The sequence below is a fragment of the Mesocricetus auratus genome, unplaced genomic scaffold (assembly GCF_017639785.1).
Source record: "Mesocricetus auratus isolate SY011 unplaced genomic scaffold, BCM_Maur_2.0 Super-Scaffold_100691, whole genome shotgun sequence".
Lineage (NCBI taxonomy): Eukaryota > Metazoa > Chordata > Mammalia > Rodentia > Cricetidae > Mesocricetus > Mesocricetus auratus.
Genome location: NW_024429267.1, coordinates 28,804,252 through 28,820,726, shown reverse-complemented (window position 1 = coordinate 28,820,726; position 16,475 = coordinate 28,804,252). Strand labels below are relative to the sequence as shown.

General features: G+C 40.9%; 1 protein-coding gene across 1 annotated transcript; it reads left to right on the top strand.

Moving 5' to 3' along the window:
- Positions 1 to 2,990: 2,990 nt before the first annotated feature.
- Positions 2,991 to 16,151, top strand: Ankrd34c (ankyrin repeat domain 34C). The gene is made up of 2 exons (XM_005080703.4): positions 2,991 to 3,426; positions 11,707 to 16,151. Exon 2 carries the CDS (start codon positions 11,751 to 11,753, stop codon positions 13,353 to 13,355), a length of 1,605 nt encoding a protein of 534 aa, XP_005080760.1. The 5' UTR covers positions 2,991 to 3,426; positions 11,707 to 11,750; the 3' UTR covers positions 13,356 to 16,151.
- The last annotated feature ends 324 nt before the right edge of the window (positions 16,152 to 16,475 follow it).

The window sequence follows — 16,475 nt, the reverse complement described above, 5'->3', positions numbered from 1 at the left end:
CTTCCTAAGACCTGAAGTTCTAAAACTGCTAGAGGAAAGCAGGTAAAAAAACGTTACAGGGACAGTCTATAGAGCTCATCTAACACACAGTGGGGAAAACTTGATAGACTTAGTGGTCTAGTGTCTTTGGATAGAGGGGACTGGCAATATAGGTTATTAAAATTGTATTGCTTTTATTAGTAATCAGTTTTAAAACGTTATTACTTTTGTGATTATCAAGTGGGTCCAGTACAAAGGGTTCAAGGGTAATGTAGTGGCCATTTCATTCACTGATGAGCAGATTTGGAGTAGTTTGAGAACCTTTGCTTCATACATGCATATGACATTGATGGCATAGAATAGAACACACACACACACACACACACACACACACACGGGAAGAAGGGGAAAGGAGGAGAGAAGAGAGGAGAGGAGGGGAGAGAGAGAGACAGAGACAGAGACAGAAACAGAGAGACAGAGACAGAGACTGATGAATCTTCAACAGATCCCATCTGCAAAAGCAGACACGATGTCTTGCTCACAGCTGAATCTGAGCACACTAAAGAGGGCAAATGAGGTCATATAACCCAGATTCAATGAATTTTCTTTTTGCAAAAAAATCTTTCAAATATCCTGGGATAGTATAACAACTTGTTCTAAAAATATTAATAGGTAGGTATCAGTAGGTTAAATACTAACAGAGATAACTAACACAAACAGACACAGCTATTTACCCTATTTTACACCATGGGAAACTGGGGCATGAAGAATGCACTCAATGTTTCTTTCACCAGTGATCCCATGGTTAGCAAGGGATGGAACTGGGATTCAAATGCAACAGACCATTGTCTCCATGGTCTGTGTTCTCATTCGATGGAATGTACTCCTCATAGCGAAGAACAAAGATGTAAAGGATATATTTGCACATATGACATAAATGTCATGTTGTCACTGAAACAGGGAAAATGCTCATTGGATATTTTGAAATGGCCGTATAAATTGGCTATAAAATGGAAATTGTGTTAATCAGACAATTCAACTACAGCAAAATAACACTAGTTATAAACAGCAAAGATAATGGGTGAGGATATGTCATTAGTGATGAAAGGGGCAAAAGTTCTGGTTCAAAGATGAGTGATTATGAGAGGAAAATTTGTAACTGGAAAACTATAATTTGAAAATATGAAAGATAGCCTATTTTTCTAAGCAAATGCACACTAATCAAAATTGATTCAGTGAGAATTAAAAATAAAAAAATTTCGGAAGCCATTAACACTTTTCAAAAGATAGTAAAACGAAAATCTGTCCTTTTAAAATCCATGAAGCACAGATGACTTTTGAAGGTCATCTAAGAAACTCTCAATCAATAGACAGCCATATTAATTTAAATATCTCTGAGGGGAAAACTCAAATGCCAGGAAAGTTATTTTATTAGTTTAGTATAACCCCATATTAAAGCTCAATGAGAGATCAACTAACCCCAACAAACACCAATTTATTAATAGGAATGGAAAAAACTACCTTCACATAAGTAAACAATTATCCAGCAGTATGCTTATGTAAAGGAACAGACATGGTCAAGTAGAGTATAACACAGCACTGTCAGAGACTGCATGTTAAATCAGGGCACAGATGGATGGGTTTTGCAGAACTGGTGTTGGGACTGGGCATCTCACATCTGTCAGATCCTCACCTTACCTCTTTGCACAAATGCAACAGCCACAAATTACGAGAACATTCAGAGAAAGGAACATTGTTGAGACTCTAGGGTAGAAAGCCTTCTTTAGCAAGATAGGGAATGTAGGAGTGAACATACACACCTTTATGGGGGGAAAAGTCCGTAAGCAGCACTGAAGTTATTAAAAATCATGGGAACTGGATGGAAACTTCTGGGTAAGGTGCTACAGAACCACCAGCTAATAAAGGCACAGTAAGAAGTAGATCTATACAGTAAAAAGTTCAGTAAAAATTGATAGCCCTCTAGCAAGTTTGGTTTTAAAATAGATGGTAGGGCAGTAGAAAATGCCAACAGAGAGTATTAGGATTGCAAAAAGGGTTTCCTCAGAACACAGTTAGAGACATATAGAAATAAAATGACAAGAATGACAAGGAGTATTTTTTTTGTCCTCTTCCTTTTTTTTTTTTTGAAGAGGGCACAAGGTTTGGGGGGTGGGGACCTGGGAGGACCGGTAAACGAGTGTAATCAGGGTACATTGTGTGAAATGCCCAAATAATCAATAAAAACATACTAGCAAACATGCCAAGGCCACACTTGGAAACTTTGTGCTGGAACATCTGACATATAAATGAGACAGATAATTCTCAAGGAATAGATAAATTACTAAAGTTGACTCAAGAAGTAGGACGTTTGGGGGTAGGATAAATAGACTCTATGTGTGTATACATATTTAGAATAAAATTCAGCTTATCTTTGGGAATCTGACTAGTGGGAGAAGGGTGCTACAGGGTTGGGAGGTAGGAGGCACCCACTTTCCAAATATAGCACACTGCTTTGGATGATATGCAGTAGCCATGAATTAATTTAGTTAAAAGGCAACAAATATTGTTAGTGATGACTCCACGGGAAGTCATGGGAGTAGGGAAGAGGTGGGTTAAAGGATGTAGTTGATGGAATCCGGAATTACGCATGTGGGAACCATCCCAAACAATCAGATTCTCTCTCCTTTTCACATTGCAGACTGTTATCATGAGACCCCAGAGAGTTTATCAAGAAATCTGAGGCAGGCAGAGCCACAGAAAGACCAAAACACACAGGAGTTAGGATACCTACGGGTGTCAGACTTTGGGAAGATCCCTTCAAACATCCAGACCTTAAGGTCTGGACATGCCAAGTGCTCAGGCCACCGGGGTTTCTAAGGCTTCTATCAAGTTGTTGAGTAAGTCTGATCTCCCAGAGCTGGAGACAAGGGGGGCGGGGCAGCAGGTAGGCACCGCCCCACTCTCCACTGTTCCCTCCTTCCAGCTTCCTCGCTCACACCACCCACACAGTTTTCTCCGTTTGCTGCTGGAGAGCCGTTTTCCGGCACCAGCGGGCAGCAGTGTCTTGTCAGCCAGTAAAACTAGCAGAAGCCAAGCTGCAGGACTGGGCTGCGCAGGAGCTCTGCGGCCAGCAGCTCCAAGCCGGGGGAGCGTTCTCGCGTTTCTTTAACACTTCTTTCTCTTATTAAATGCCCCTCTCCCCTTGGCTGCCACAACTTGGAAGAGCAGAGAGAGTGATTCGATTAATTGACGCAGAGGTTTCATGGCCCTTAAAGAAGTTCTGAGTAAGTCTGCATTCAATGGCATCCACGAAGACAGGGCTAGCCTAGCTTCTGGCCCTGCTTCAGACAGGCAGAGCTCTCTGACAGCCAAGCTGAAGCTGCAGGTGCTGTGGAAGTGATGGCACTGTCCAAGTCCTGGATCAAGGTAGCGTGGCTCGGTAAGCAGGTAAGCATCCCCACTGGGAAGTGCGCTTCAAGGGCTTTCTACTGGTCACCTAGGTGAGCCAAGGCTCCCTAGAAGTAAGTCCATGTTATCTAGCCAGGGCGGGAGGCGGGGCTGAAGGAGAGAGGCTGTGTTTATCACAGGAAATTGTGGGAGACTGAAATGAAAGAATATACATACATACATACATACATACATACATACATATTATCGCGTGGGGATGTGGTGCGTAGGAACCAGGGATTTTTTTTTTTTGTAGGAAATGGTTGCAGATTGGGGCTGGCTGTTAGGCGTCTGGGTTTTTACAGGAACTGAAGCCATAGCAAAGTCTTACGTTTTGCATAAACCTGTGATGAGTGGGCAGTGAGAAGATGTGATTGTGAAAATGTGCACAAAATCGTAAAGCACATGTCTGTGAATTTCTGAAAAATTATGGCATGAGCTTTCATGCTCTGACTTTACTTGGCTCCCTCCCTCCCTCGTATTAGGCCTTCAGGAAGGTGCCCAATGACACTGATAGCAATGAATGCCCACACACCAGGCTCGGCCGCACCCCAGGTTTCAGAACCTCGGACAGAAGCCCCCTCCCGCCCGCCCCTCCAACGTCCCCCCACCCCACCCCTGGCAGCTTTTAAGCCAGCGGATTGGCTCCTAGTCTGCTACCTCTATCAGCATTGGTTGGCAGCGGCAACTCTCTTGGTTCAGCCAGACCTGTCTCTTGAACCACAAACACCCAATTTTTAATGGGCTTCTAACTGCTTCCCGCGGACTACAGAAGAGGCGGAGTGCAAAGATATGCTTCCAAGCTTCCGCAAATGCTGCCTCTGAACGAAGTGGCCTCCTTAGTTTTGAAGTGTGTATCCAAACTTTGTCAAGAACTTATCATTTATAAACCGCTTACCGTGTGCCAACACTCTGTGCCAAACACTCTGTATAGATTGTATAATTTTATACACCATGATAGTTCTTTTTGTATGCTATTTTTATTCCCATTTTTCAGATGAGAAAAACTGAAGCAAGAGAGACTAAGAAACTTGTTCAAGTTTATACAACCAGAGACTGTTACAACTGACTGCATCTTAAACTCCACCCCTGCCCAGAGATAGAACCATAAGTCTGAGCAGAGTTTCCTCTGTGAAACAGCTCTGAGCTTGGACTTGGAGAGACAGAACCTGATCAAAGTTGTAGCACCATGCCTTCAGACAAGATACTGCGTGTGTTATTGCATGTGTTTGGCACTGTAGCTCAGTAGGTAGAGTATCTGCCTAGCACACTCAAAGCCCTGGGTAAGACCCTCATAATCAGTCAAACTAGGCAAAATGGTTGTATGCCTTCAGTTTAAGTACTCTGGAAGAACAGGCAGGAGAATCAGAAGTTCAAGGCCATCCTCCTTTACTTAGGAATTTGATGCCATAGAGAGATACATGAAACCCTGTCTCAAAAATAAATAAATAAATAAATAAATAAATAAATAAATAAATAAAAGGTCCCTGTAAGGTTAGCATAATGCTTCCCCGGAAGAAAGTGTGTGTGTGTGTGTGTGTGTGTGTGTGTGTGTGTGTGTGTGTGAATGTTCCTTATACTTTAACTGTGGTTGGTGGAGTAGAAAAGTAGGCAGGTAGCTGGAAAAGTTACAAGGCAATAATGCACAGTACTATTACGCTGCAGGTCTGGGTTCAGAGCAGGGCAGGGCTCCATGGAAAAGATTCGAGACAAGATTAATTCAATGAAATAACCCTTTAGGGATTTTTAAGCAGAACTTCCTGCAGGACATTCACATGCTGCCTATCATTTGATCCACTGTGAAGTAGGAAGGACTGCGGTCATTCCAGTCATTTGACAAAAGAAAACTTGTACTGAATTCTTTCGGTACCCACCTAGTAACAGAGCTGAAATTCTAAACAGCTCCCGGTCATCTTTGTTTGACAGTGCCTCAGACTGGCACTTCCTTTGGAGCTTGGGATTTGGCAATTTCAGCACTAAAAGTGTTTGGATAAATAGATTAACATGTGACAGCAATGATGTCTAAACTAATTATGGATCAACTTAGTAGATGAATATTAACTATATTCTATTTTTATTCATAGGGAACTTAAAACAATCTTTAAAGATTCACAGGCTTATATTCAGTAGTAGTTGAAGAAGTAGAGGAGAAATAAACTATAGCCAGAAACAAATGAATATAAAATATATCTTAGAAAGTCCTAGAAGCCTTCTCTGGGTCAGTAAGGACAATATATACATAAGTCTTTTGGGTAAGGCATAAATAATTGTAAAGGTACTCATAAAACATCTACAGACCTTTCTCTTCTTCGTAATGACATATTTCAGATCACTGAAATACTTGCTTGTGTGACGAATGAGGGAAGATAACTGGAAATTTGTTGAACTTGTGACAGAAGAAAGTAGCCATCAAGGAAATGACATTATGACATTACATCTTTACCAAAGTAATTGCTAGTTACATAATTTATGATGGCTCACTTGACCATATGCACCTTAAAGTTAACAACAACAAAGAGCCTCTGCATTTATTGTTTTATTTGATCCTTCTGACACCTTTGAAGAGGTCAGCAACAGGACATGGGAGAAAGGGCAAGACTATGGCATGATGGCCTTTTACTTTTATATGCAACCCCCTGTCCCTATTTAGCCCAGATAAGTTAGCAAATGTATGAGTAAGGCTTGTTGTATTATTATAGAGAATGGCAGGTTCTTCCCATGCTAAACAATGACTAATCTCCTTAGTGTTTTCAGTTGGAGTAATTAATATATCATGCCAAGGGCTAGAGAGATGGCTCAACAACACTTGTTGTTACAGAACATCTGGATCCCAGAACCTACATGTTAGCCCACAGGCATTCCACACCCTCTTCTGATCTCCTTGGGTACCTGGCAAGCCCATGGTACACAAGCATGCATTCAAGAAAAACATTAATACACAGAAAGTAAAGTAAGCAAATCAAACAACATTTAAAATATCATCCCAATCAAACATGGCTCCCAGGACTTTAATTTGTGAACGTGGTCTGAAAAACTCAAGCCAAAGACTTGGAAACATATGATAATGACATATCTAGGTTCAGTGTGGAAAAGGCTCAAAGCCTGTCACTTTTGCTTCCTACTTTTAAATCTGGAAGATTGAGAAAGATTGTCCCTCAGAGCTTAAAAGGGACATAAGACTTCTATAATTCTATAGATAACAAAATACCAGAAGGACTTCAGGACAAAGATGGTACACACCCTCCCTCTGTCATGCTAGTCAAACAGCATATGATTTAACTTTTGGGGAAGACATGATTTAACTTTCAGTTGTTGTTGGTATTTAGTCTTCAGAATTCATTTTGTAGCCCTGGTGCCTTGGAATTAATGTTAGTCACCATCATAGTACAATGTTAAAAAAGTTAAATCTTAAGGATTGTCGAGAGGTGTATGTGTGTGTGAGTGTGTGAGTGTGTGTGTGTGTGTATGTGTGTGTGTAATGGGCATGTCAAGAGCTTGGGAAGAAAGACAACAGGGAGACACTGCTCATATGTCAGTTTTACTTTGTTATGAAACACAAGAAAATTATTTTCTTTGGGGTTATGTTTTGATTATTTTTTATCTTTATGTTTTTGGAAAAATCATATATTATATTATTTATTTTTGAGACGTCTTTCATTGACCTAGAGAGCATCAGGAATCTTCCTGTCTCTGCCTTTCCAGTGCTGGTTTTCCAAGCGTGTTCTGCCACACCCAGCTTTTTCACAGGAATTCTGGGTCTCGAACTCAGTTTCTCATGCTTGCAAGGCAAGTGTTCTACTGGCCGTACATCAGGTGAGGTTTTAAAAATAAAATAATGGCATCTAGAGCAGCCAAAGTGCTAGGATTTCAAAATTCAGAGGATGTGTCAGCTGTTTCTGGTGAGAAACGCAAGCTTAGAGACGCCTGGTAAAGCATCCTGCCTTCCCACATTAGGTGTTCTTAGCATTTACTTCATAGGGCACAGTAGAAAACAAATCTCAAATGATAAGAAACTAGGTATTGGTTAATTCACACATCAAATGTATCACTAGTCAGTTCTGTCTTTTTTAGTTCTCTTAGGCTTTACTCTCCCTCAACCTCTGTATTGTGGTAGCCCTAATTCTCTTCATCCCCACAAGGCTCTTATGTGACCTCCCAGCCTCCCAATCCATTCCTACCCTGCTCCAATGATTATGTCACCTTTTCATTTACAGCTATCCACTATTTGACATTTCCTCACTCTAGCATCTACCTTTAGGGCAACAGTCCAAAAGGTGTTGCTTGTCCTGCTAGTTACCTCACTCTACCAGTGCCTGTACCTCTTCAGCCCTGACCCTATACCACAAGGCTTTCTAAATTTCTGTGATATGCTACCCTCTTCTTTATAAACCAGGTGTAATGCCTTCAATATTGTGATTCAAGAAGCTTCCATCCCTTTTTAAGGGCTAGTCCAATTGTGTGTTCATTATGAATCCTTTCTTAATCTGTACCCTTAATTCCTCATGGTACTGATCTCTCTCAGCTGTCTATCTGTGACTTGCTACACAAAGCGACAATTGTTTCACATAGAAGCTAAGAATGTGGACTTTGAGGTGAGACTGCTGGATTTGAATTCTAATTCTATAATCTATTACTTAGGTGGTTTTAGATAAGTGACTTTCTCTTCCTGACGCCCAGTTTAAGCTTCAATTTAAGAAACAGATTTCTATTAATCTCATGGTATTGTTGTAAGGATTAAGTGACAATGAATAGAGGCATTGTTATTAACCAGGACCTTGCTTGATACATGGTGAGCATACCAAAAAAGTTTATTGTTTTCCTTCTAGATTGTAAATACCTGCATTCAATATATCTCTTAGTATCTACATAAATATCTACATATCTCTATCTTCATATCTGACTATGTTTGATGACAGATAAATGAATAAATAAACAAATAGCACTGATAGCCTTACTCAGGATTTACTTGATTATAAGTAGCAGAAATTTTAACTCGAATAATCAGAGACAAAACCACACTAATTAACTTTAAGTCTTATAGAGTGTCTTTTCTTGTACTTCAAAGGCCAAGAAATTCAAAACAGAGAGGGAAATTCTCTCCCCAACTCTTTTCTCAGCTCATTGGTAGGTACACTCAGTCAGTTGCAATCATCTGGGAGCTGACTGGGGCTAGACAGATGAAATGGTCTCACCTACGTCCAGGAAGTTAGCTGAAGCTCCGACTGATCTTTCTAGTGGGATAGTCTTCCTCGTAAAACATCTTGAATCCAAAGAGGAAAACTTAGATGTTGCAAGGTCTATGAAGGCTTTGCTAAAAAGTGATGGTGTTTTTGCCCATTTTATTGGATAGCTTCTCATACATATAACAGGAGAGCAAAATTTTGTAGTCATGGTTTTCAGTTTACCACAAGTATCAATGTAGGCATGGGATGAGTAGGTCAAAATGTAGGCTTCAGTTTAGTATAGTGGTAGCCCAGCAGGTTCCTGATGGTTTCTGACTTCCTGCATCCTTTGGCTTGTCATTCTAACTACCTTGTGCTTTGATTTGATTTTCCTTGAGTACTAATGAGACTGAGTACCTTTGATGAGCATGTAAAGCTCATGGGTCATTTGTGTATCCTCTTTTGGAGGAAGTGATTTGGAGGAGTTCTTTATATAGTCTGGATATGAGTCATTGTAATTTTACTCAACTTTCCCTCTTGGATCTTGATTGATTTTTCTCTTGATTACAAAGGAAGTAACATTTGAGCTGATGTTTAGAGGATGATGAATAATTAAAGAAGAGTAAGGAGTCCTTATAGTTAGGAACAAGAGCAGTGCCAGGAGGAGGAAAAGTGGGCATATTTAAGAAACATGGACTTCTTAAGGTAGGCAGGAAATGAGAAGAGCTGGCATTTTAGGGGATGATTCTGGAAGGGGAGATAGGGTCAGGGGAAGAAAGGCTTCCATGATGGAATGAAGAGAAGTGTTTTCACTAAATACAGCCTTTTATTTAGTTAATGCTTGGAAATTATGCTTTGGATCTCCAGAGCTTGGAATCTAAGATGTTTATTGGATGTTGAACAATGCAAAACTTTAACACAGTCACCGTAGGTAGCACACCATTAAGGAGATCATTATAATAGCAGGAGAGAGAGAAAGAGAGAGAGAGAGAGAGAGAGAGAGAGAGAGAGAGAGAGAGAGAGAGAGAGAGCCACATACACACAGAGAAATGACGAACAATAGGATACTAAAAGAGAAAGGAGATGAGGAAGGAGACTGAAATATAGATATGTCAATTGTGCAATGTCCTCAGGTAACAGCAATTTTTCAGAAACTCTCATAGAAGTATAGAAGCACAATTGCAGTAGGTTAAACTCAGAGTCTTCAGTATGATGCATCTGACATAGTGGGAAATGTGCTGAAGCCGAAAGATTCAGACCAGGCTGTTGCTGCTGTTACCTTTAAAGCGGAGTGCTTCCAGAAGGAACTGGGATGGATGAATGAAGCCTCTTTCTCTTAATGTGGTATGATGTGGCGCTGAGGGTGACAGTCATTGTGTGTGCATGCTTGAGTGTGGAGAGGCCATAGGTCAACCTTGGGTGTTGCTCCTAAGGAGCCATACACATTTTTATTTTTGAGATAAGATTTCTTGCTAGGACCTGAGGTTCAGCAATTATGCTAGGCTGTCAGGCCGCCAATTTCCTGAGATCCTTCTGCTGTTACCTTCCCATTTCTAGGATTACAATTGTACTTTACTATGTCCATCTGTTTTCAATGGGTTCTGGACTATCTGAGCTATCTCTCGGGCCCTGGTTTGCTCTTTTATCCATTAAAACTTTTTAAAGGATAGGCATTTATCTGTCAACTTCATCCAAGATAATGTTGCCTTCTAATTCTATAGAAAACAGAAACTGGGAAGCCATCGCCTCAAGTAACACAGAAAGATAAAGAATGCTATAGATCAGATGAGGAGGAGGCAACAGGCTGCCATCTCAGTGAGAACTGGATACCCATGGTGTCCAGGTGGAGAGGTCATTCTTGCAGACATGAGTCAATGTAATTGGTACCCATAGGCTGGCCAGGTCATTCATGCTAGCCTTTCCATCACTCCTATTTGTAAGCACACAGTGTGGAAATTCCGAGTCCATGAACTAGACAACTCACATGAGGAGAACAAGACAGAAAACTAGAATGTGGCAAGTTTTGATGGAGGAAGCTTTGGTGTTTGACTTTGTTTCACAATATGTGTGAACGAAAATACAACACTGTTCTCTATTCCATGCCATATATCAGTTCAACAAAGAGGAAAGGATATAACATGGTATGGTGGGAGCTATTGTCAATTAGCCAAATGGGAAAGTGGGGACTAGACACTGGAAAAGAATGGTTATATTGACTTTATTTTATATATTTATTACTGCTTTCTCTTCACAGTCACAGTGATACATTTTAGGAACACAACAAAAAGAAAAAAATTAATACCTCCCTAGGCCTATTATCTAGAATAAGGATCAACATGTTGGTGTATTTTCTACTAGCTGTTCTGATGCACATCAATAACAATGCATTTAATGATTATTTGTAAAGTGTCCTACTCATTATGTGTGAATCACTGCTAAGTGCTGAGAGGATCCAACAGTGAACCATAACAACAAAAAGCCAGTTATGAATGTTTATTTCCTAAAGGAACTTAGGTTTCTATATTTGTGTTAATTGAGCAGTCAACACAATAATACTTTGCAATTTAAAAATAGTACTGTGTGCTCTGCATTATGTTAATTGCTTTTCATTGGGTCAGGTGGTTCTTGTGTATTTTACACACATTTTTAAATGTATTCGTTTTATTTTATGTGTGTGAGTGTTTTGCCTTCATGCACATATATGTACCAGGTATATACCTGGTGCCCATGGAGGTCAGAGGGTGTTGGGTCCCTGTAACTGGAGATATGCATTAATGTGAGCCACCATGTGTGTTCCAGGACTCAAACCCAGGCCTTCTGCAAGAGTAACAAATGCTCTTAACCACTGAACAAACTCTGCAGCCCTTAGCCAGGTGTTTTATCAGCACTATCTGAAGAAATCTTTAGAATAACCCTCGGATGTAGGCCACTACTATTTCCATCCTCATTTAGATGAATAAACTCACTCATAGGCTTTAGATAACATAGTTCAGTTAACACATCTTGGGATCAGGCTGGGACATGATTGTACCTAGACTTTGAAATAAATAATCATGGTGCATAGAATAGCAATAGAATATATAATATATAATGCTTTCCCTTTTTCTTCCCTTGCTAGGTCTGATTGCCCCTGTGGCTCAGAGGTCCTAAATTGTAGCCACCATGATGGATGATGACACTGAGTTGAGGACTGATGGAAACTCTCTCTTAAAGGCTGTCTGGTTAGGGAGACTCCGGCTGACCAGGCTCCTCTTGGAAGGGGGGGCTTATATCAATGAGAGCAATGACAAAGGTGAAACAGCTCTCATGGTGGCATGCATTACCAAACATGTGGACCAGCAAAGCATTAGCAAGTCTAAGATGGTGAAGTATCTGTTGGACAATAGGGCAGACCCCAATATCCAGGATAAGTCTGGCAAGACTGCACTCATCCATGCTTGCATCAGAAGAGCTGGGGTAGAAGTTGTGTCCTTACTGCTTGAGAATGGAGCAGACCCCAGTCTTGAGGATCGCACTGGGGCTTCAGCTCTGGTTTATGCAATAAATGCAGATGACAAGGATGCATTGAAGCATCTCCTTGATGCCTGCAAGGCCAAAGGTAAGGAAGTGATTATTATAACAACAGACAAATCATCTTCAGGCACAAAAACCACCAAGCAGTATCTCAATGTCCCTCCATCACCCAAAGTGGAAGATAGACAGTCACCACCACTGTGTGCATCTCCTTCTGACATTGACCTGAAGGCTCCGAGTCTGGGTTCTCCACCCAGTGAGAAGGATGATGATTTCTTCATCCTCCAATCAGGACACCAAAGTGGCTGTAGTACTTCTAAGGCCCTTAATGAGCCTGGATCACCCACTAGAAAAGTGTCTAGCCTTAAAAGAGCCCGTTTGCCCCAACTGAAGAGGCTCCAGTCTGAACCCTGGGGCTTGATTGCTCCCTCTGTGCTGGCAGCCTCCACACGCCAGGAGGAAACCCACAGCACAAGCACAGACAATGAGGTCATCAGGAGCATCAATGACATCTCTTTCCCTAAGAGGGGTCCCCTCTCCAGAGCCAATAGCATTGACAGTAAAGACTCCACACTCTTCCCTACCGTCCAGGAACAAGTTCTGAAGGTTCCAGCTTCAGCACCAGCTACCTGGAAAGCAGCTTATGAGAAAGGTCAGAACCCCCACCCACGCCTGACCAGGAGAGGAACACTTCCTGTTGACCAGGAAAAGGCTGGGATGTGTCCACCAGGACCATCAGCTCTGAAAGACCCAACATCTCTCAAGTTGTTGGAAAATGATCTCTATGACCTAGATGTACAGCCAGGGGCTGACCCACTGAACTCTATATCCCTTGAGTCTGGCAAAGGACCTTTAGATAGAAAGAAGCTCAACAGCTCTCACTTGTCCCTTTTCCATGGCTCTCGGGAGTGCCTGGATGCTGTACCCAGCACATCTCCCAGTTCAGTGCGTCGTAGGCCCCCTCATCTTCTAGAAAGAAGAGGTTCAGGAACTCTCTTACTAGACCGCATTGCTCACACGAGGCCTGGCTTTCTTCCCCCTTTAAATGTGAATTCAAACCCACCTATCCCAGATATCAGAGCCAGTAGCAAATCAACTGCCCCACTTGCTGGTGGCTTAAAATCTATGGTTCCCATTGCTCCAAATTCACCAAAGAGAGTTGACTTGAGAAGTAAAAAGAAACTTCTTCGAAGGCACTCTATGCAGATTGAACAGATGAAGCAGCTGTCTGACTTTGAAGAAATCATGACCTAGAACCCCTTAGAAACAGTTTCTCCACTCCTAATCTATAGAATAAGGAAGAAACCAAATCTAGAACAACATAGTCACACAACCCCTCTTCATCCCAATCATGGTGTGTGGTAACCTCAGAAAACACGATGATAGGCATAGCTTCACTTCCGAGGCAAACCCAGGGGTTATTTCAGAGTGCCGTTTCTGAGATAACCCCTGGGTGTTGCTGCTGCTGCTCCCGTTGCTGTTTCACACACCAAAAAGAGCTCAGGATAATTGGATTGTGGAGATGAAGGTACAGGAAGAAAAAAAAGTCTCCAAAGGAAACACACCTTTGCAGTTGGGAAATAGCTACACAAGTGTAATGTTTGGTATTTTCTGCCAGGAAAGCAGTGAACATGAATTTAAAACACGAGCTTGTATTCAGAGTATATCATTTGTAGTCTATAAAGTGCCTGAAAAGAAAACAAAGCTTTCATATTTTTCTGGAATGTGGAAAAGCTCAAAAACACCCCCTAACTACTGCAGGTGAGTGCCTGAGTTCTACATGGTGAAGGAAAAGCAGTGTTCTCTCAGGCAAGAGGTTTTGACTCGTGAGTCTCATCTCTTGCTGCACTGTGACCATTGTTAAAAATTAAAGGGGGCACTGAGATTCCCTATTAATTTTTTTGTTCACATGCTAATCTGGATGTGCTGTAAATCCCAAATACCATAACTACACGGGTCTGCACTGACGCGCTACAGTAAGTAGTCATTCAGAGACAAGCTTTCCTCTAGAAACGAAACCAGAGACACCACACAGGCTCCATGTTGAAATAGTGTGGAGCACCTCCTTTAAAAAAACCTATAATTAACTAAGTTGGACTCAAAGGTGATGTAATTGACCCAGCAGACCTTTACAAATGCCTCCTGATTATCTTTAAGACAGTTGGGGAGATTTGTGGAGAGCATAATGATAAATGACCATAGGATATGTACAGATTAAATAGCACAGTGGGTGGCCTTCCATCTGGAAGCAGCAGGAACCATTTCATTTTTTAAAGCCTGAACATCTAATGGGGTGAAAACCATCATTTCCTCTTCAATGATCTGAGTAATTTGAGGGCAATCTGGCTTCTTCTTTATCTGCATTATCTAGGTGATGGAGGATTTATATAAATCACTTCTACAATTGTTCCAAGATATGAGAAAACCCACGGGGAAGAGGTGTAGCAAATTTGGCATAAGGTAGCTACATTGTAAGTGAGGAGATAGAGCCCTCATTTTCCCCCATTTATTTGTCCTCTTATGTAGGTTGAGGTGCATTTGCTCGGTAGTTAAGAAATGCAGGTGTCCCCATGGATGGCATCATGAAGAGGAGCAATCAAGGCTCCAGGTATGACAGATTAGGGTTTTCAAGAGTCTGATTTTAGGAGAGAAGTGATGCTAGTTTGAGTCTCCCTTTCATCAACTGTGCAATGGTATTCACAATGTCTATAAAGCTGTGCTAAGGATGAAGTCATACAGCAGACAGAAGCATCAGATTTTGTGTGGAGTGTGGGTACTGGTCATTAGTTGACAGGTAGCTAAAGCTACTCTTAGGTTTTTTTGAGATCCTGGAAGCCTCAAAAATACCAGGCAGTAAGTGATGCCCTATACAAAACAGAGTCAAGTCTAGTTAAAAGATTCAAGTGTCTCTATGAGACCCTTAGTGATTCTATAAATATCAACTCCTAAAAACTCATTTGTCACATAAAACAATTGCCATGAAAGCTCTATATCTTACACCATTTCTGTAAGATCATATGATAGAAATTTATTTACATTTCTATTCCAAAACAGTTGTCAGTAATATTTATAAACAAAACAAAATGCTTATTTTTTTAAATGATTCCTTCAAGGCAAGAGCTTACTGGACCTCAGCACTTTTCACACTTGGGGCTGGTAACTGTTATGGGGGCTATTTCCTGGGCATTGTGGAGTGAACAGAAACATCTGTGGCACTACTCAGTAGATGACACTGCAGAAGAAGATTTCCTAGGCCTTTAGCTAAGATTTGGAAGCCTAAATTACCCTAAGTAGTAATTGTGGTACATTCATAATAGCTAGCTTAGGTGAAATACCAAATGATAAATTGCTCATTCAGAGTAGTCAGACCATTGCACAAAAATGTAAGATCAGATATTTTCATGCTGGTGTCAGCCATTGTGACCTTTCCATCAGCCTTTCTCTAGGTAGCCATTAGGACAGCATCTTATCTCATCCTTTCCTGGCGATGTATTCGTCAAGTTAGAGTGTCCTAAGCTAGTGTAATGACCAAATTACTGCACCACTGGCCATGCCTAAATAAGCATTGTTGTCCATGTTAATGAACTTCACAGAAATGCTTTTCAAAAGACATTTTAGATTGATACATGCTTTCTAGTCAGGGGTTATTATTTCCCTTTGGAAATCTAGTCACTCTACAAGTTAGCTTCAAACTATGTTTTTAATGATTTAGCCACTAAATGTCTAGATTGTTTCTAAATGTAATTCAGAAAGTGAGCCTAAAGTTTAAAGTCTAGAACTTTGGATTAATTTCTGGACTTTCCAAAGCCTTTGTTTTTGTTTTTTAAAACTGTCAGTTCTCTTAGAATTTTGTCCGCAAATGGTACTGTGTACATGATTTGTGTGTGTTGGTGCTTCAGGTGTAGCCCCTGCCGCCTAACCTGGTTCTCTGCAGTGCTCTGTCTTAGTCTCAAGCAGAGGATGTGTGCAAACATGTACCCACGTCCATGCGAGGTAACTATTTAGCTGTTTCTAAGATGTCAATAAAAGATGTACTACACTCCTTCCATACAAATGACTTCTCATTTTTTCCTCAGAGAAATTTCAAGGTTAAGTATCATCTCTGTACATTTTCTTTCTTATCTTTGAAAGACAGAATCTCGATATGCTTGGTTTGGTATATGGTCTTTAAGACTGTATTTATAGAATTTTCTATCAACATCAACTTCAGCAGAGACTCAATATTTTACATTCACACAAATTGGAAAACAAACTTTAAGCTTTGTGAATTCTATGGCTTGTTTCTCTCCTGTAGAAAAGAATCCAATTAATGTGAAAGTGTGTTGCCACATTTGAAGATAAATACTCACTGCTGTTGCTTATGATTTTCAGGGG

Bases quoted from the DNA above. Each gene is read 5' to 3' on its own strand.
- Ankrd34c (XM_005080703.4), top strand. From the start codon at position 11,751: ATGATGGATGATGACACTGAGTTGAGGACTGATGGAAACTCTCTCTTA.